Source organism: Prionailurus bengalensis, chromosome B4 (assembly GCF_016509475.1).
Source record: "Prionailurus bengalensis isolate Pbe53 chromosome B4, Fcat_Pben_1.1_paternal_pri, whole genome shotgun sequence".
NCBI classification, from domain to species: Eukaryota; Metazoa; Chordata; class Mammalia; order Carnivora; family Felidae; genus Prionailurus; species Prionailurus bengalensis.
The window spans coordinates 122,174,746-122,194,575 of record NC_057358.1 but is presented as its reverse complement, the minus strand read 5'-3'; the positions used below and the strand labels follow the sequence as shown (position 1 = coordinate 122,194,575).

The following is a 19,830-nucleotide window of genomic DNA, read 5'->3' as shown; positions in this document are numbered from 1 at the left end:
TTCAGCCAAAACAACACGTGGGAACAGATTGCAGACAGAAGATCCAAGGTGCTTGTTCTTTTCTACTAAGTCATTAAAGACATTGGCAGAAAAGTGAAACAATGCCTCTCTTCTCACTGTTTTTTTTTTATTGTTTTGGAGAGTATTATTTTCATTAAAAAAGTTATTCATGTTAACATTTTAAGATGAATTAAGTATTTTTATAGTGTTTCATTTTCAAATATGGTAAATGTGAATAGTTACAATCTATAAACAAAAGTTTTTGGGGATCCTTAATTTTTTAAGTGTAAAGGGTCTGGAGAGTAAAAAGTTGGTAGAGAACCATTTCTCTCACATAGCAGTTCTTAAAACCTTAGTGTGCAGCAGAATGCCATGGAAGGCTTGAGAAGATACAGTTTCCCCCACCCCCAGAGCTTCTGCGTCTGGAGGTCTCACAGGTGCTCACAGAATTTCCATTTCTAACAAGTTCACTGGTGGTACCGAAGCTGCAGGTCTGGTGACTACGGAGAATACTACGGATTCTTGATGAAATACAGTTTTCCTACTTCTTCATTTTCATTTTAGCTGATTTTCCTAAGAAAAGCTCAAAATGGATTGTCTTTTTAAAATCAAATATTTATCAAGCATCTACTCAACCTACTGTGCCTTATGCTGTGCTAGGTGCTGATGGTGCAGTTGCATGAATCCCTGCCCTGAAGGAGCATCCAAATTTTAGAAGGAAAAGTAGCTTTAGAAAATCCAGATACTGAGGTCAGCGGTTTTAATCAACCATTCTTGTTCTCTTTCTGAAAAATTTTGTGTATGGGTGTTAAATATTTCTCCTCCTAATTTTAGATTGCATTAAAATATAGTTTGGTTTTTATATAAGGATATTTCAAAATTGCCTAATTTTGAAGATGACAAGTAAATAGATCATATATAACATATCACATGTTCTAATACATTTTAAAATACCATAATGTTTATAGGGAGTTTTCATCATTTTGCCAGTTTCTCTGCAAGTCTTTTTAATGTTATTTGAAAAAAAAATTTTTTTAATGTTTATTTTTGAGAGAGAGAGTATGAGTGGGGAAGGGGCAGAGAGAGAGAGGGAGACAGGATCTAAAGCAGGTCTCTGCACTGACAACAGTGAGCCTAGTGTGGGTCTTGGAACTCATGAACTGCAAAATCATGACCTGAGCCAAAGTGGATGCTTAACCAACTGAGCGACCCAGGTGCCCCTTTAAAAGAAAGATCTATTCTATATGTCAGTAACAAGTGAATATGTAAATTTCTACTACTAATTATAAGGCATTAAGTCAGTCTGGGCCTAGTCTTGTCATCTCTAAAATGTAGGTATTAGATTAAGTGTAAAATCTCTTCCAACTCTTTGGCACTAAGATACCATTTAAGTTCTGAGTTTTCATACCTACTTTATAGAATGTAGAACCAAAGGACTACATTCGTAGTATCCTTTACATGTCATAGTGCCTGTGTATTCACTTAAACCAAACTGATTAAAATAAAAGCTGTATTACTGTCACCATGGCTTTGGTTCTGAGTCACAGGTGACTTATTTAGTCTTCAACTCTAAGATAAAGGCTTTCCTTCATCTGGAAACTTAGATATAGTGGTCTTGTGGTCAGAAATAAAGACTCAAACTCATTGTGGCCATGTCTAATAGTAGAAAAACAACTGACTCACTGACCTGGGGCAGATCACACGATCTCCTTAGTTTGTTAGTTTAACACCAGAGAATTAAATTGATCTTGTAATACAAACTTATTAGAAGAGCTAGTACATCAATCCATTATATACTTAATTATTTCCCCAAATGAACATGTATGGATATCTCTTGATTCTATTAAAAGATCTTTAATAGCAGGTGATTACTTTTACAGGATAGCTTTGGAAAGTGCAATTCTTTAAAAAAAAAAAAAGTTTAAAAAAATATGTCATCTAAGCAGTTTTTTCAAATTAATTTTTAGTCTGAGAAATTGAGAGTGAGATGACCTTGGATAATTTAGATGTGGGTAATACAAGACCGGTCTTCCTTCCTTCCTTCCTTCCTTCCTTCCTTCCTTCCTTCCTTCCTTCCTTCCACAAAAGACTGATTTATATGTTGAGGGAATGAACTTAGAGTTTTAATTTAGCCAATGACTATATGTTAAATCCCATTCATGTACCAGGCCCTATTTTTAAGCATCTTGTGATGAACAAGAGAAACTCACTGACCTCATATAGAATTGGCATTTTAGTGGGGGAAGCTTTTTTTTTTTTTAACTTAAAAATGTGAACTACAACCTGCATATAAATCATTATTTCTCAGATTTCTGGACTGGCAGCATTGGCATTACCTGGGATCTTGTTAGAAATGTGAGTTCTCAGGCCCCACTCCAGACCTAATGAGTCAGAAACTCTGGGGATGGAGCCCAGCTATCTGTTTTTACAAGCCCGAAGGTGATTCTGTTGCCTGCTAACATTTGAGAACCATTGGTATAATAAATGCGATTAAAAAACCTAGCTGAGGAAGCTTTTGTGTACTGTTACTTATGGTGAGGAGAGAGAGTCTGAAGATATGGGAAAGAGAGGAAGTAATGGAAGCAGAGCACAGAATGCATAGTACCATTTCTGCCCTAGAGATACTCCATCTAGTGGAAGATAGACATGCATAAAAACTAGTACAACATAGTATGCTAAGAGTTCCTTAGAGTACAGAGTACAATGGAAACTGTGTGTTAAGCAGTACATTCTCTTTGTGGGAGGTGAGGGAAGAGGGCAATTGGGGAAGGAGGATATTTTAGACAGTGGGAGAGGCATGTTCAAAGGTGCAAAAGCTTGCAAGTTTACCCTGCTTGGGTAAGCAATTGGAGTGTCTAGAGCACAAGGGGCACATTATGGAGGAGTTTAGATTTTATTCTGCAGACAGTGGTGAACATTAACGGGAGGGTTGGTAGATGCTCAGCTATCACATATGCCTGAGTATGAGGTGATTCCTGATTTCCTGTGAAGCTCTGGGTCCCTGGTTCCTCTTTGACCCCCATCTTCCTTTATGCTCTTCCTCGTGCTCCCCTTGTCTGTGCCACACTGGCCTCTAGTTCCTTGACTGTGCCTGTTGGGTGTCTGCCTCAGAACATTTGCACATGGTGTTCCCATTCTCTGGACCATTCTTCCCCTAGTTACTCACATGGCTTGCTTCCTCTCTTTCACGTCTTTGCTGAAATGCCACCTGCCTACGAGTCATAATGAACTACTATATTATAGATCTGAAGTAGACCTGAAAGATGGGGAGGATTTGGTTAAGTTGGTAAAAGAAAGGGGAAGAGAGCTTTCAGCAGGGTTAAAACCTGAACAGAACACAAACATGAGGCTTAGGTGGATACTCAAGAATTAGATGCCTGCCTCACTCCTTATTTTGAGGAAAAGATAATAAGGAAAAACGTTAGCAGTATCAGGAAGGTCTGTGCTAGTGTCTCACATATATCATAGACTCATTGAACAAATACTGAGTGCCTGTATGCTGGGCACTTTTCTAATTGATTGGGTACTTTAGGGAACAAAACAAGAAAGTTTCCTGCCCTCTTGGAGCTTACATTCTGGGGGAGGGACACATACAATTACCAGTGTAGGTAACAAGTTAATTATTTAATATGTTAGAAAGGTGGTCAGTGCTATGAAGACAAGAAAATGCAGGGCAGGGTGAGGAGGGTTGGGAGGGGCTGGGCTTGGGGCAGCAGGGAATAGGAGGACGGCAGCATCAAATAGGGCTAGGTTTTCATTATGGACTGTTGGATAACTCCTTTTTGGTAATTTTGTTTTGCTTTTAATTTCTTTTCTCTGTTTGGGGGCATTTGCATTGCAACACCCTTGTTTGTCAAACTGAGCATGTAGCAGTGTAAACTGAGCTTCTGGGACCTCCTGACGGTCTTAGAAGTGGAGTGATGGCAGCTTCTTTACAGGGTGGTTGTGAGGATTAAATGATGCAGAACTGCAGAAATTATCTGCGTGTATCTTGCAGAGAAAGTTTTTAACAAGTCGTCTCCCAGCTCCAGCTTGAAGTCATGCAAGTCTGTGATACAGTTGGCTAGATTACCTTTTCATTGATTTTTTTTCATAATCTTTGAGTTTAAGTCCTATTATATACTCTTATTCCTAAATGTATTGGAAAAATGCATGTAAGCTGAAGGACCTGTGGCTTTTCCCTAGGCTCTGTCTGCCCATGCCAATCGACGTGGTTTATACCTGGGTGAATGGCACAGATCTTGAACTACTGAAGGAGCTACAGCAAGTCCGAGAACAGATGGAGGAGGAGCAGAAAGCAATGAGGTAAAATGGATTTTTAAAAAACAAAACACACTCTGGGGTGCTTGGGTGGCTCAATCATTTAAGCATCTGACTCTTGATTTCTGCTCAGATCATTATCTCATGGTTCATGAGATCAAGCCCCACATCAGGTTCCGCACTGACAGTGCAGAGCCTGCTTGGGATTCTCTGTATCTCTCTGCCCCTCCACTGCATGTACACATGCTCACCCTCCCCCCCCCCCACCCCGCCCAAAATAAATAGAACTTTAAAAAAAAAAAACACCTAACAATAATTGGAATTAAAAAGAAACAACAACACACAAATTTCTATGAATACAAGTAACAGTGCATTTCAGAAGGGTAGGGTGATGTTCACAGTGCTAATCCAAACAAAAACCTGCATCTCAAATTCATGCCATTACAAGATTTTGTCACCCATGTGTCTGACCCTTGTTTCTTGGTACCCAGTGAGGACTCAGCCACTTCATTAGATGGCCATTTTATGACTGTGCTATTCTAGTGATGCCTTGCTCTCTGAGGGCCTGAAAGGAAAGGAGTCTCCCACGGGTTCTTGCTTACTCAGTCTGAGTCCCATGTGTGATACCTTCATGAAATAAGGTGTTATTATGGAAAAAAGTTTATGGTAAGACCCATTATTCCCTTGAAAATAAAACAGGCCTACAGACTTAACTTTTTTCTGTTTGATAAATACAGGACAAAGTATGTTCCCTTTACCCCTTTTAATGTTAAATCATACAATATGGAATTAGAAACTGCTAATTTTTTTATATGTGGAATTTTGATCATTTTAGTTCTTTTATCTGAGAAAGGTACAATGTATTTGAATGGAGAGCCTTAAGAGCTAAAAATCTGGCTGATATAACTTCCCCTCTGATTCCTTAGCATTTTCTGAGAATTTCTTCATTTCTCCATTCATTTCTTCATAAATATGATGGGTGCTCCCCAGTTGCAGGTCATTGGCCACGTTACGCTGCAACAAATTTTCTCTTTCTCTTTGTGTCAGAGAATAGGATACCTTCCCAGTGCGTGAAAATAACTTTGGCAGCCTGGTACCATGTTTTAGTAGTAAAATGTAAAAGCTTAAGTCAACTTTCATGGTTACTGTGGGAGGTATGTGATAATAATTGTTGAGCATATTTCATTGAAACTTAAAATTTATTATGCATATTAAATGTTGTAAGCATTGTATTTCCTAACCTACTAGTTAGTCCATTGGAGTAACTAAGAAAATCATTGTTGTTAGTTACCTTTTGTTCACGTTTAGGACTAGTACTAGCTCATGAATATGTAATGAAATATATATTTGCTTTTATTAGAGAAATCCTTGGGAAGAACGCAACAGAACCAACCAAGAAGAGGTAAGTGTTTTGATTTTCCTCTTAGGAATAGAAGTTGAAGTGAAACTTCCAGGTTCTTACTTGTTTTTTGTTGGATATACAGTATTTTGTGTTTATTGTTCCTGTTTAATCCCTCATCTGCTAGCTTTTGACCCCCAAATTAATTGCCTCTTTTAGATGGGAAATCTTGCAATGCCAGAGGCATAGTTGATTGAGAACTCTTGTTTGGGTTGTAGCTAACAAAAGCTTTATTGTTTCTGGATGGGTTAGGTTTTTGGATGTAAGGTTTCTCTGCTCTGCTGTTTCCATCAATCTGTCTTGGTGCGCTGTTCTCTTGGTCCACTTAATGTGTAACTTATACCCAGCGTTTTCATTTATAGGATTTATATCCATCATTCAATTGTGTGTTCATTATATATTTCCTTATTTTTAAAAGCTGTCATAGTTGTATGTCTTATATTTAAGGACTTGGGAAGGGGATTTAGCCCAATGCCAAGAATCAGATGTGTCTATTGTGATTTGAATCCTACCAGACTCTGGTAGGTCCTTAAAACAAAACTGCCTCACTGACAAGCAGAAATCTCTGTTAATGGCACTTTCTCACTTAACCATTAGTTTTAAAATAAAAGAGTTATTTTATAGAAATGATCCTGAGGAATTTTGAGATTTAGAAGTACCTTCTGAATCATTTCTTTATGTTCTATATATTTATTTATAAATATACCACTGTTAAAACTGTTATTTTTAAATGACATAAATAAAATTTTTAATTATTTAAAGTAATGATGCCATGTTACAATGGATTGAGAGGAGTGAAAAGAAGATACTTCTACGGCCCCCATTCAACAAACTTTGATCATTTTTTTATTCCCTTTTTGTGCATATATTTATAGTTGTAATTTGTAATCTCTGTGCAATTTTGTATCCTGCTTTAAAAATTGTATATAATCTACACAGCTATGTTCATAAATTATCTTCATGCTTCTTACTTATCAATTTTAATTGTTGTATCATATCCCATAAAGTAACTGTACTATAATTTACTAAATATTAGGCACTTCTGTATTTTCACTATTGTAAATAGTTTGCAATCTTATATTTGGGTCTGTGGCATTTTCTGTATATGGGTTTGTTTTTCCTGTTTTGTTTCTCTTCTCCTACTTGGACTAGATTCCTGGAAGTGAACTACTGAGGTAGAAGCATATGTGTAAGTTTTTATGGCTCTGAGTATACACACATATACTATGAATATACACACATACACTATGAAATTGCTTCTCCAGAGAGAAAATGGGACTTGTTTAATAATTTTATGTCCTACTTGCTCTCTTTTTCTATTCTTGAGATAAAAATTCTTTGTTTATTAAAAAATTATGATTTTTTTTATGGATCTAGAAAAACATCTGCAAAATTTAGTAGTACCAACAAGCTTTTTAGTGTTGATCACATTTTCACGAACGTTTGTGAGCATTTTGGTGTTTGTTTCCAGCGAGAAGCAGTTGGAATGTTTGTTGACATACTGCATTAAGGTGCCAATGCTCGTCCTGGACCCAGCCCTGCCAGCCAGCGTCACACTGAAGGACCTGCCATCTCTTTATCCTTCTTTTCATTCTGCCAGTGACGTATTCAACGTTGCAAAACCAAAAAACCCTTCCACTAATGTCTCAGTTGTTGTTTTCGACAGTACTAAGAATGGTAAGATCACCTTATGGGTATTTGAAAATCATGTTCTCATTGGCAGTTTGAATAACAAAATTCTGAACGGAACAGACATGATTCAATTTTAAAGAAGTGTCCGATAAACTAAAAACATAACAAGAGAGGCAGAAGAGCTGCCGCTGTATTTCAGCCCTAACTTCAGAAAGGGATTGCATACATTTTACTCTGTGTAATACACTTGTCTTTCTGTGCTGTGGTCAGGACCTTAACTTTGATACGTAGATTAACCTTATTCTCTAGCCTCTGAGTCATTGTGGAGGCTTATTATTATTATTATTATTATTATTATTATTATTATTACCACCATATAACTCTTCAGCAAGGTTGTTTTCTACAGTATGGACAGAACATACCTGGAACATTCTTACTTTACGTCCTGAAATAACTGGTTATACAGTTGATTTGGCTAGATAATAGAATTGAAATTGTAATTTCCGGCCTAGAACAATATCCTAGATCCTATCCTCCTACTTGGCCACTGAGTTGCTGAGCCCCATGCCTGTGTCTCCTCTGGTGTGCTGTCTCTCATGCTTCCTCTGCACTGAGACCCTCTCCTTAGAGGCTCTATGTTTTTCACTGGTGTAAAATGAAAGCTGTCACATTCCCTTTATAGCATTGAGGCCTAGTCTCAAGTTCCCATTCTTTCAGTGTCGTACCTCCCAGCTTAAATCTTTGGAAGTATCTTCGATGTGTTCTTGCTTTTTATCCTCCATCACCGGTATATTGACCTCACCCTATTACTTTTGCTTTCTGCAAATGATTCTCCCCTTTCTTACTCATCTCACCTCCCCCACACCAGACCCAATTTCTTCACACAGGCTCCAGTGATAGCCGCCTAGCTGCTCTGCCTACCTACCTGTAAAGTTCTTCTCTAGTCTGTCCTGCATATAACTGTAAATAAACCAGAAAGCTCTGAATTTATTGGTTCGCTCCTTTTTTGAAGACAATACAGTAGTATTTGTTTTTCATACGATAGAGAATCCTTTTCCCTGGTGTTCAGGACTCAGCTTTGATTGCCTTGACTCTGCCCATTGTTCCTCACATTCCAGCCCTCCAGCATCTCCTCGAGGCTGCCCTTGTCATCACACGTGGTGCTGCTCTCCTGGTCCCCTTTCCCTCCTAGCCCATCTCCTGTTCTTTCCCACCCCATCTCAAGTTCTGTCTCCATGAAGATCCCGAGCAGTGCATTCACAGTGATTCTATTTATTTTGACTTTTCTGTATCCCTGTACTTGTCACCCGACTCACAACTTAGTTGTTGGTTGTGCAGGAGTTTATGGTATTTTCATCTAATTTCTTAATCGAGCAGAAACCTTATCACTTACCAATTTGTGTCCTGAACATTATCTAACATCACACTATCTTCCTGGTACTTAATGAGGCATTTGTAACTTGAAAGGAAATTCAAGTTTCCAAGTTAACCTTTGTAAGTATAGATATCGTCCCCTTTATGCTATAGATTTGTTTCTGAACTGTTTTGTATAAAATATTTTTGTTTTTAAGTTACAGTTTAAATATATAGGGAAAGTAAAGGGATAATCTTGGACAAATTATAGCAAATTAATCTGTTTTCTTGTTTGGCTAAATTCAGCTTTGTTATGTATGTATGTATATATATATGTATGTATTTCATTTTGAGAGAGAGAGAGTGTGGGAGGGACAGCGAGGGAGGGAGATGGAGAGAGAATCCCAAGCAGGCTCCACACTGTCAGCACGGAGCCTGATGCGGGGCTGAACTCATGGACTGTGAGATCATGACCTGAGCCGAAATCAGATTCTCAACCAACCGACTAAGCTACCCAGTCACCCCTAGCTTTGTTCTTTAAGTAACTATAGTTAAGGTGCTCTGATAACATTCCATCTGAAGAGAAAAAGGAATGACATTATGTTAAGAATTATAATAATTCAGTTATAATATCTATGGAGAGAGTCTTGGGTTTTTCCTCTGCTAATTTTATAACATAGTAAAGACTTAAGAGGTTGTAAATTTTGATATAAATAAAATCTGTATTAAACTATAGTCTTCTAAACATTGTTTTTGAATTCCCACCTGGGTTTCTGTTTGCCTGCCCTACTTACTCATTTGTTGAGTAAAGATTTGTTGGGCCATTGTGGTTGTTCCAGGAAAAAGGGAAATGACAGAGAACAAAAAAGACACGTCCCTACCTTCACGGAGCTCATATTTCTAGTGCGCCATAGACACATTCTTTATCCTCAATTATCTAGATGAAGGATTGCCAAATTCTTTCTTAAAGGATCAGATAATAAACATTTTGGGCTTTATGGGCCAAGAGGCAAAATGGAGGATATTATGTAGGCATTTATATAAGTGTTTAACATTTAGCCTTGTTAAGATGTCAAAACTGTCCTTCACTTGGGGCTGTACTAAAACAGGCAGTGGTTAAGTTTTGGCCATGGAATGCCGACCCTGATCTCGATAAAACATTTGTTCCACATTTGATGTTCCATTTATCTCATTTAACCTCTTTTCGGTTAATTATCAAAAACTGTTGACTTTTTTTCTCTTTATGAAATACGTCATTTCTGCCCCTCTGATGACTTTGCTACCCTATCGAGTGGACAGTACTTCAACAGCCACACAGTGTAGCCCTGTAGCCTGGGCCTGGGTTTCCTCAGCAAAGTGGTTTTTCCAGTTAAGCTTATTCCCTTTGATCTATAGGAATTGAATTTTCTCCTGTGATAGATCACTTTACCTCTTGACTACACTGACCTTTACAAGGAATTATAAAGTGTTTCCTTGTAGCTTTCTCATGCTGGTTAAATTTGTACCCTTTGGGATCTTACAGAACTAATGTAATATACTCCCTTTCCCATGTGACATTTCTTTTCATTCTTACTCCTTTAGCTGTCTCTTAGGGGCTTGTGTTCTACTTTGTTCTTCTCAGAATGAGCTTTAGTTTCTGTTACTTTTATAGTGTATCAAGTAGAATAGAACCTTTTTTTTCCCCACTGTGGTTCAGCCTGCAAAGAGAGTGGGTCTGTTCATTCAGTAAGTATTTATTATTGAGTGCATACTCTGTGCCAGGTACTTTTCTCAGTGCTGAAAATGCAGCAGTGAAGAGAGAGACAAAAATCTTTGCCCTCATTGAGTTTACCTCTTGGCAGAAGGAGACAGACAAATACAGCATACAAATAAATTATATAGTTTGTAGGAGACAACTGGTGTACAGAAAAATAGAGCAGGGGAAATCGAGTGATAGGGGCAGACTCACTGAGAAGGTGATTTTTGAGTGAAAATTTAAAGTAGGTGTGAGGACCAGCAACATGAATATATGGGGAAGGAGTGATTCACTTAAGTGGAATAGCCACTGCAAAGTCCCTGAGGCAGGAGTGTGTCTGGCAGGGAGGCTGGTGTGGCTGGAATAGGGTGAACAAGGGAGAGGGGCAAGAGATAAGCCTAGAGAAGTAATGGGGAACATAGGGGGTCTGCCCTGGCAGCCATGGTGAGGACTTTGGCTTTAACTCAGAGTGCAGTGAGCAGTCATTAGAGGGTTTGAGTACAGGAGTGATATGATCTGACTGATGTTCCAAAAGGAGCAGTCTGGCTGCTGTGGTGGGAATAAACTGAGGAGAGGCAAAGATAGAATCATTCAGGCAAGATTCAGGCAAGAGGGAAGGTGACTTGGATCAGAGTAGTGGAGAGAACAGGTTGGATTGAAGGTCAACCTAACAGGATTTCCTGATGGGTTGATGGTGGGGAATAGAGCCCCGCTTTTGGTGAGCCCCAGTTCCTTCTCTCTCTCCCTCTCCCTCTCCCTCTCCCTCTCCCTCTCCCTCTCCCTCTCCCTCTCTCCCCGCCTCTCTCCCTCTCTCCCTCTCTCCCTGTCTCTCCCTCTGACCTTCATGGAACTCTCTCTCTCTCTCTCTCTCTCTCTCTCTCTCCCTCCCTCCCTCCCTCCCTCCCTCCCCCTCCCTCCCTCCCTCCCCCTCCCTCCCTCCCTCCCTCCATCCCCTCCCTCACTCAGCACCCTCTCTCTATTAAATAAACGAGTGAGTAAATTAAGCAAGCAAGCAAGCACAGAATTACAGTAGAAATTCAGTATGGCCACAGCACATTGTTGACTCTTACTGAACTTGCCCTGGACTAAAACACCTGTCTTTCTAAAGAAACAATCCATGCTAATGCTCCAATACTTCTTAATTTATGCTCGTGTAGTTGGTTTTTGGTACCAGCTTAAAGGTCTTAACCTTTGTAGCAGATTTCATTTTGTTAGGTCTCACTCATTGCTCCACATAAGAACTTTGGGGAACCCCTAGTATGTTATCCAGGATAATCACTTCTCTGTTGGCTTTATGTAAATCCACACATTTCATAGAAGCATGCCTTCTATGTTTTCCAAAACCTTGAAAGACTGTTGAACAACACAAACCTATGGTACGATCTTCGAAACCTCTCTCTAGGTTAATTGTGGCTTTATAATTTCAGTCTTCAGTCAGAATTGGTTATAATCCACTGAACTTAGGATCTAGGCTAAGTCTCTGTTATGTCCATAGAGATGACATGAGATGTCATTAGCTACCTTGCTGAAATTGTGCACAGATGACATACCACATCTCTCAGAGTTCTCTGATCTGCCAGCATAGGAGAGAGACAGAAAGAGACAGGTGCATATCTGATAAATTTATTTGTAATGAACTCATAATTCTTAGTGCTCAGTGCTTCCTTTAAAGATTAACAGTATACTGCAAAGGCTTTGATTTTTTTCATTGCTCACCAGTTCTATTTTTATGGTACCTCTGAAACTCTTTCCCAGGATCGACAGCTATCTTGACAGGCCAGACCCTGCTTTCCATGCCCATTTTGAAGATGACAGCCTTCTGACCTCTCCTGTTTTCCAAGATCCTTGGGATCTCCAGATGACAGCAGCAAGCTGATGATCTCATTTGTCCCCGTCACTTTAGAACCCTCTCCCAGTTGGGCTGTGTCATCGCCCCTCTGCACCCTCCAACTTAATTTGCTCTATTCGGCCTTACCTGATGAATTTTAGGAATTCATTGTCACCCTTGAGGGAACCCTAGGACCTACAGTGGTTCCCTGCTGTTAATCATAATGCCATTGGCCTGGCTTTCAAGGGCCTTTCTTCTGGTTACCCCTTTTTCCTAGTACCCACCACTCCCAAATGTTTTACTTGCGCCAAATAAATCTTTTTTTTTTTTTTTATTAAATATGTCGATGTTTGCTCCTACATCTGCGATTCTCTCAATCTGTCATCTTCATGTTTCTGCTGCCTGTATGAATCTCTTCTACAGCACTGCAAAATTTAGCATTTAATTGCACACTGGTATTACATCATTCCCCTTTTGTTGGATGGGTTAATTTTGTTTCCCCAGCTACCTATTTTTGAGACCATATAACAGTCTGCTATACAGTCTCAAAATGCTTTGTAGTGTCCTGGCAGATATCATAGTAGTATTCATTAAGAATGTGCTTGCTTATTGTATTCTTTATTGTAGTTGAAGATGCCCAGAATGGAATGTTTAAAGGAAACAGCAAACAGACAGTTTGGAGGGGCTATTTGGTATGTTATTTTAAATCAATTGTATTTATACAGTAGGTTAGAATAAAAGTATAAGTAATAAAGCTGTTTTACCTTGAGAGGGTTTTTGATACTTTTCCTCTTAGCCTAGCTTACAAGTATTAATGAGTGCCGATTTAAGTAACTGTAATGTTCTGATTTTGAAGCTGGTAGATAGATGTAGTAAATCTTTACTAGTTTTCCCAGCTGTAAGTTTTTACCAGCCATATGGTGTGGAGAGTGAGTTGTGTTTTTCCCTCTCTTATTTTAGACCACGGATAAAGAAGTCCCTGGGTTAGTGCTAATGCAAGATTTGGCTTTCCTGGGTGGATTTCCACTGACATTCAAGGAAACAAATCAACTAAAAACAAAATTGCCAGAAAATCTTTCTTCTAAAATAAAACTGGTAAGAGCATAGGAACTGAGCAGTGAGTATAACACATTTCATGTAATGCCCGACTGTTCTCTGTGGTCCATTTGAATTCTACCATAGCTGATAGTCATAAGCAGAGCAGGTCTCTATTCTGCCACAGTGTTGTCTTTCTTTATGGAAGATCCTTACTCTTTTTATTTGGGCAAAAGTTGCAGAGTCTTACTTGGTTTACTGGATTCCCAGACAGAAACATGATTCATTTGTTTAACAAATGAGCTCCCACTGTGTCTCAGGTGCTGTTACACCTGCTGAGAGTATAGCAGTAGACAAAACAGACAAAAGCCCTGGTGGAGCTGACAGTGCAAGGAAATGGAAGCACAGAGGAGGGAGTAGGGGAGGTCAAACTCACAGTAAGTAGACAGGGACTGCATCCTGAGCCTTTATTAAGAGCCTTCACTCATAGAGGGAGGATGCGTCAGATACTTGGAATTTTGATAACGTGAAAGCCTTCTTCACTAGTAGCTAATTGAGCCACCAACGTATTTAGAACTTGTACCCATTAACTCTGTATGTTTTTGGTTTTTTTCTAAAATTTTTTATAACATGTATTCATTTTTGAGAGAGAGAGAGTGTGTGAGTCGGGGAGGAGCAGAGAGAGAGAGACACAGAATCTGAAGCAGGCTCCAGGCTCTGAGTTGTCAGCACAGAGCCCAACATGGTGCTCGAACCCATAGACCGCAAGATCATGACCTGAGCCAAAGTTGGATGCTCAACTGACTGAGCCACCCAGGCATCCCTAACTCTTAATGCTTTGATGCCATTTGTTAGGGTTGACTCTGGAGGCTGACCCAAGACATGCCTTTTCCTTAACATTTATTGTTTTCAAGCCACTTGCTCTATTGTGTGGGTGTTCTTTCCTTTTGACCTTATGTCAAGACGCCTGCGGTTCTGTCAGAAACATTCCGGGTTATGAAACATGAATGCCTTTTTCTTAGAACAGAAGGCATAAAGTTCTGGGCTCAGAAATTTTTAGGGTCTGGTTTTCTTGATTTTGCAAGGAAACATTCTTTAAATTCTGCCACGGTCAGGTTCCTGATTCTTACTTCCTTCTATTGATGTCGTTCAACAATTTAGAGGTGAAAGGGTAGAGATGAGGAAGCAATGGTGGGGGAGAGCAGTGATTGGAGAGTTCTTGAGTTCCTGTCTTGACCATATTTTTTATACCCTGCCCCACTCCTAAAGTTCCCTTTAACTTCTTTTCTCCATAAATGTACCACTGTTTTAAGATAAACTACATCACCTCTGTAAGTGCGATGGTAATGGAATGATATTTATATTCTTTCTTTTTTTCATATTTTCCTAAGTTTTTTTTATGGTACCTGGAAATATGGTAGTGTGCAGCTAGATCAGGGTTGAATTATTACTTATCTTCAGTTATTTAAAAATAGATATTCCTGGGGCGCCTGGGTGGCTCAGTCGGTTAAGTGGCCGACTTCGGCTCAGGTCATGATCTCGCGGTCCGTGAGTTCGAGCCCCGCGTCGGTCTCTGTGCTGACAGCTCAGAGCCTGGAGCCTGTTTCAGATTCTGTGTCTCCCTCTCTCTGACCCTCCCCCGTTCATGCTCTGCCTCTCTCTGTCTCAAAAATAAATAAACGTTAAAAAAAAAGAAATTAAAAAAAAAATAGATATTCCTCCTTCCTCTAAGTTTTTTTGTTTGTTTGTTTAAATTGAAAAAGTTTGACATAACACTGTGTAAATTTAAGGTGTACAACACGTTACTTTTTTTTTTTAATGTTTATTTTGAGAGAGAATGAGCGAGCAGGAGAGAGGCAGAGAGAGAGGAAGAGAGACTCCCAGGCAGGCTTCACGCTGTTAGCAAAGAGCCTGATGCAGGGCCCAATCTCACAAACTGTGAGATCATGCATGACCTGAGCTGAAACCAAGAATCGTCCGCTTAACCGACTGAGCCACCCAGGTGCCCCTATGATATGTTATTTTAAATACATTTATGTATTGTAATATGATTGCCATGGTAGCAGTATTTATCACTACATAATTATAGCACAGTATTGTCTATATTGATTATACTGTGTATTAGCTCTCTCTGGCTTATTTATTACTCATTGCAAAGTTTGTGTTTTAAAACATCGGTCTTATTCCCCAGTCCCCCATCCCCTGGTAAATACCATTTTACTCTGTTTTTTATGAGTTTGACTTTTTTGGACTCCACATATAATTTGTCTTTCTCTGACTTGCCTCACTTATTAGTGTAATGTACCTTAATAAGCGTTAGGTCCATCTATGTTGTAACAGATAGCAGGATATCCTCCTCTCTCACGGCCAAATGGAATATTATTATATTCCATTATGTATATATACTACATCTTTTTTTTTTTTTTCTTTAATCTGTTCACCTGTTGATGGGCATTTTGGTTGTTTCCATATCGTGGCTATTGTGAATAATGCTGTAATAAACATGGGAGTGCAGATGTCTCTTCGAAATCCTGTTTTCATTTCCTTTGGATATATGCCCAGAAGTGGAATTGCTGCATCATATGGTAGGTTTATTTTTAATTTTTTAAGGAACCTCCATATTGTTTTCCATAGTGGTTGGACCAATTTACATTTCCACCAACAGTGGACAAGGGTTCCATTTTCTCCACGTCCTTGCCAGCACTTGTTGTCTCTTGACTTCTTGATAGTAGCCATTCTGACAGGTATGAGGTGGTATCTCATTATGGTTTTGATTTGTATTTCCTTGATGATGAGTGATGCTGAACATCTTTTCATGTCTGCTGACCACTTTAATGTTCTCTTTCAAAAAATGTCTACTTTGTTCTGCTCATTCTAATTTATTGTTTATTTATTTATTTATTTCTCCTTTTTAAGTTGGATTTTGTTGTTGTTGTTAAGCTGTATGAGGTCTTTATATTTTGGATATTAACCCCATTATCCAATATATGGTTTGCAAAAATTTCCTCCCATTCTTTAGGTTTTCTTTTCATTTTGTTAATTGTTTCTCTTGCTGTGCAGAAGTTGTTGAGTTTGATGTAGTCTCGTTTATTGATTTTTTATTTTGTTGTTTGTGCTTTTGGCATCACGTCCAGAAACTCATTGCCAAGATTGCTATGGAGGAGATCCTTCCCTTTGTTTTCTTCTACGAGTTTTATGGTATCAAGTCTTATGTTTAAGTCTCTGATCATTTGTAGCCAATTTATGTGTGTGGTGGGAAGGAGGGATCCCTCTTTTCACTGTTCTGCATGTGTTTTTCTCCCGTCACTTATTTTTCGTACTGATTTGGACAGATAAAAGCATAGATTAGGGTTCATTTCCCCCGATGTTTATTTAGCTTCTTGGCTTCCAAGCTATTGGTTCGAGAATTATAGACACGTGTAGCTGTACTTCTGACTGTTAGCTCAACTTCCTTATGCAGAAAGAATGACATTCTTGAATCTGTTTATATGATTCCAACTGTAATACATTTTTAAAGGAAAGAAGGTTCATGATACATCTCCATCCTCCACCGGGTTTGACCACCCCACTGCTCTTCGGCTGCTGCAGGTGCTCACCAGTGCTGACGGCTTTTGGTGTGTCTGTTGGTGGATGGGTGTGTGCCACCAAAGAATGCCAATCCAAGTAGCAGTTAACCCTTCAGCAAACTATTTTGGGTATGGAGTGGTGTGTGCAGGTAGAAGTAGGGCGGGGGAGTAACTTGAATTGGACGAGGAGTACCAGCAAGCTCTGTGCTCTGTGCATGATGATACCCCCTTCCACCATTCATTCACCCAGCTGGAGCTTTATTTGGACTCCCAGACTTGTCTTTGTGGAGGCTATCACCCCCACTGAGGGTCAGGCTGAGTACCCACAACATTCATTACAGGTCATTTTCCTGATGCCAACACCTGTGATCAATTTCAGGGATTAGAACTTCTGGTTTTTGTAGGCTAAAGAGAAAATGACAAAGGGGAACAAGAGGAGTGTATCAGCAGTTGAGGCCAATTCTTCGAGTGACTGTTTTTCTGTAGGTTCCTCTTCCTGGTTTTATTATGAATACCTTGAGAATGAAGTTTCCTGTCACTGGGTTCCCAGTCCATTTAGAGTGTGAGCTTTTAGTAAATGTCTACTGTTTGCCAGGGAGTGTGCTAAGGATCACTGAGTGAATAAAAGCATTTAAATAATTTTTGGGGGTGATCACTTCCAAGTAAGTGTTTATACAGTGTTGTAGGAACACCTGGGCTTTAGTTGTACTGGGGCAAGGAAGGCTTTGAGAATAGAAGGAATCTTAGCTGGGCCCTGAACACAGCAGCCGTTCTCCTGGCAGAGAAGGGAGGGGGAAAGACCATTCCAACAGTAGGGAACAGCTTGAGCAAAGGACTGGAGGCCTATAAGTCAATGATTTCCTGAAAACCAAGGCAGCTGGTTCCCGGAGGCTAGAAACCAGGCAGGGATTTTGCTGGTGCTGAGAAAGGGGAAAAGAGATTGAGGCCAGATTGAGAAAGATCTCCTGTTAAGGTGCCTGAACTTTATCCTGGAGACAGGGGGCAACCAGGAGCACTTAATCTGTTTCTAAGGAATGTAATAGGTGAAGGTATGGTAGGCAGAGATTAAGCAAGATGAGGCTGTGCAAAAAACCAGTTCGGCCACTGTGGCTATAGCCCAGCAAGATGTTCAGGTTCAGCAAGTGCCTTGGCAATGGTGCCAGTGATGAGAATGGTTCCAAAAACATCTGCAAGAAATCCTCAGCATGACCTAGTGACTTATTAGCCATTGGTGAGAGGGAAGGAAAAATGAAAGGGGAAGTGGATGTTACTAGTGAAGATGGAAGTGATGGCTTTAACCACATTTGGAGCCTCCATGGGAGAAGCAAGTTTTTTGGAAAGGAAATCCAGAGCTTAGCTTAGGGCATGTTATGTTAGAGGTGCTTTGTGGCATGTGGGAGAAGAGGGCTATTGGACACTGGACTTCAGGACCTAAACGGGCTGGACCGTTTTGCCCTCCCAGGGTCCTCCAGGAGGACTTGAGGTAGGCCTGTGGCCTCCGAGTCACCCAGGGCTCGGTTCTGTCCTTCAGACCCTGCCTGGGCACGAGTGCCCAGGACAGGCACTGCCTGTTCACTTGTGTACCCCTCATGATTACCACAGGGCCTGGCACCTAGGGGGCCACTCCAGAAATGCTTGTGGAAGGCATGAGCAAGAAGAAATGCTGTGACTGAGAACATACCTGCCGTGTACCATGGCCTGGAATATAAAGGGAAATGTTTGAGCAGTGTGATTATTCTAAGAAGTCACTTTGGGTTTTGGTACCATAGTCATATACATACAACTTTGCATTTATCGTTCTGTTTAGAGCAAAACCAGAATCTCCTCACTCCCAAGGAGGGGAAGTAGGGTTGAATGTAGTTGCAGTTGCAGAACAATAGATTTGAATTCATTAAAACTTTTATGTGGCCTATAGTTTTACAAATAAGTCTTTTCTATTAAAAGCTTTCTAGTTTGATGTGATTAATAACCCTTTATCTGTAGAATTTTTGTACATGATGGACACAGAATTCACCTTTTGGGAAATGAGATTATCCTTTGGTCTTTATTTTTAGCTCACTCTAAATCTTTCTGTATTTTCAGACATTTTTACTCATAGTGGAGTTTTCACTTGTTTTTTGATTTTTTGTTCACTTCTTTAACATATGTTAGAGCATGTGGAAAAATCTTCCCAAAGCTCTCAAGTACATTCTACCATTTGGTTTATGATTCAGTACTACTGGTTGCTGAGTGAGTGTGCAAAAGAAGTGGAGAACATGGACTTATCTTCAAGCTACTTAGAATCATGTTTTGGAGATAGTATGTGTGCATGTGAAGTATTCAAGCAGCAAGACAAGACAGTGTAATATTAGGTATCGAGCAGAGTAGCAGAGGCTTCGGGTTGGCATTTAGAGTCAGGAAAGGTCTATGTGGATTAGAGACATGAGAGAAGTTTTCAAAGACTAAGAGCCTGTACAGATCCTTGAAGGCTGACCAGGGTGTTTGTTCCGACAGGAAGGACAGTGCGGGTGGGGTGAGAACAGCATATTGTCCTACCTGGACTCTGTTCCCTCAAACCTCTATTCAAGGCACATTCAAGGTAACAGTAAATTACTGTAATACTGTATTGATGCCCATTTTAGTGACTTCCCTGAAATTACCTTATGCACCTGCTCTTTTAAAGGATAGTACCCTTTGGCCTGTTTTATTCCTAAAGTAGGCACTTCAGTAGATTAAACAAACAACTCTGGAACTGATTTTAGTTTTAGAAAATTCTTGAGTTGTCTAATTACTGGAATGAGTTTATTTTTCATTTATATTAGTTGGCATGTTTTTCCCCTAACCTTATGCCACCATGTATAGGTATATCGATCCATTATTCTAGATAATGCTATAGTAAACAAACATCCTGAAACCTCTGGCTTAAAAATAACAAACCTTTATTTCTCCATCAGGTTAAAGAAATGTCTGTTGTGGGTCTGCAGTGGGTGGGTGTAGAAGTTGTTCTCTCTTTGAGAAACTTATAATTTAAAGAACTTAGATG

General features: G+C 39.6%; 1 protein-coding gene across 2 annotated transcripts in view; it reads left to right on the top strand.

Moving 5' to 3' along the window:
* Positions 1-19,830, top strand: part of GNPTAB (N-acetylglucosamine-1-phosphate transferase subunits alpha and beta) — a 73,827-nt gene that overhangs the window by 27,747 nt on the left and 26,250 nt on the right. The window contains exons 3-7 of one of the 2 annotated variants that reach the window (XM_043562329.1): positions 4,186-4,305; positions 5,621-5,662; positions 7,131-7,336; positions 12,835-12,899; positions 13,168-13,302. In XM_043562329.1, coding sequence (XP_043418264.1) covers positions 4,186-4,305; positions 5,621-5,662; positions 7,131-7,336; positions 12,835-12,899; positions 13,168-13,302 — 568 coding nt within the window. Of the gene's footprint in view, positions 1-4,185; positions 4,306-5,620; positions 5,663-7,130; positions 7,337-12,834; positions 12,900-13,167; positions 13,303-19,830 lie in introns of those variants that run through there. The other variant, XM_043562330.1, reaches the window with a different exon arrangement.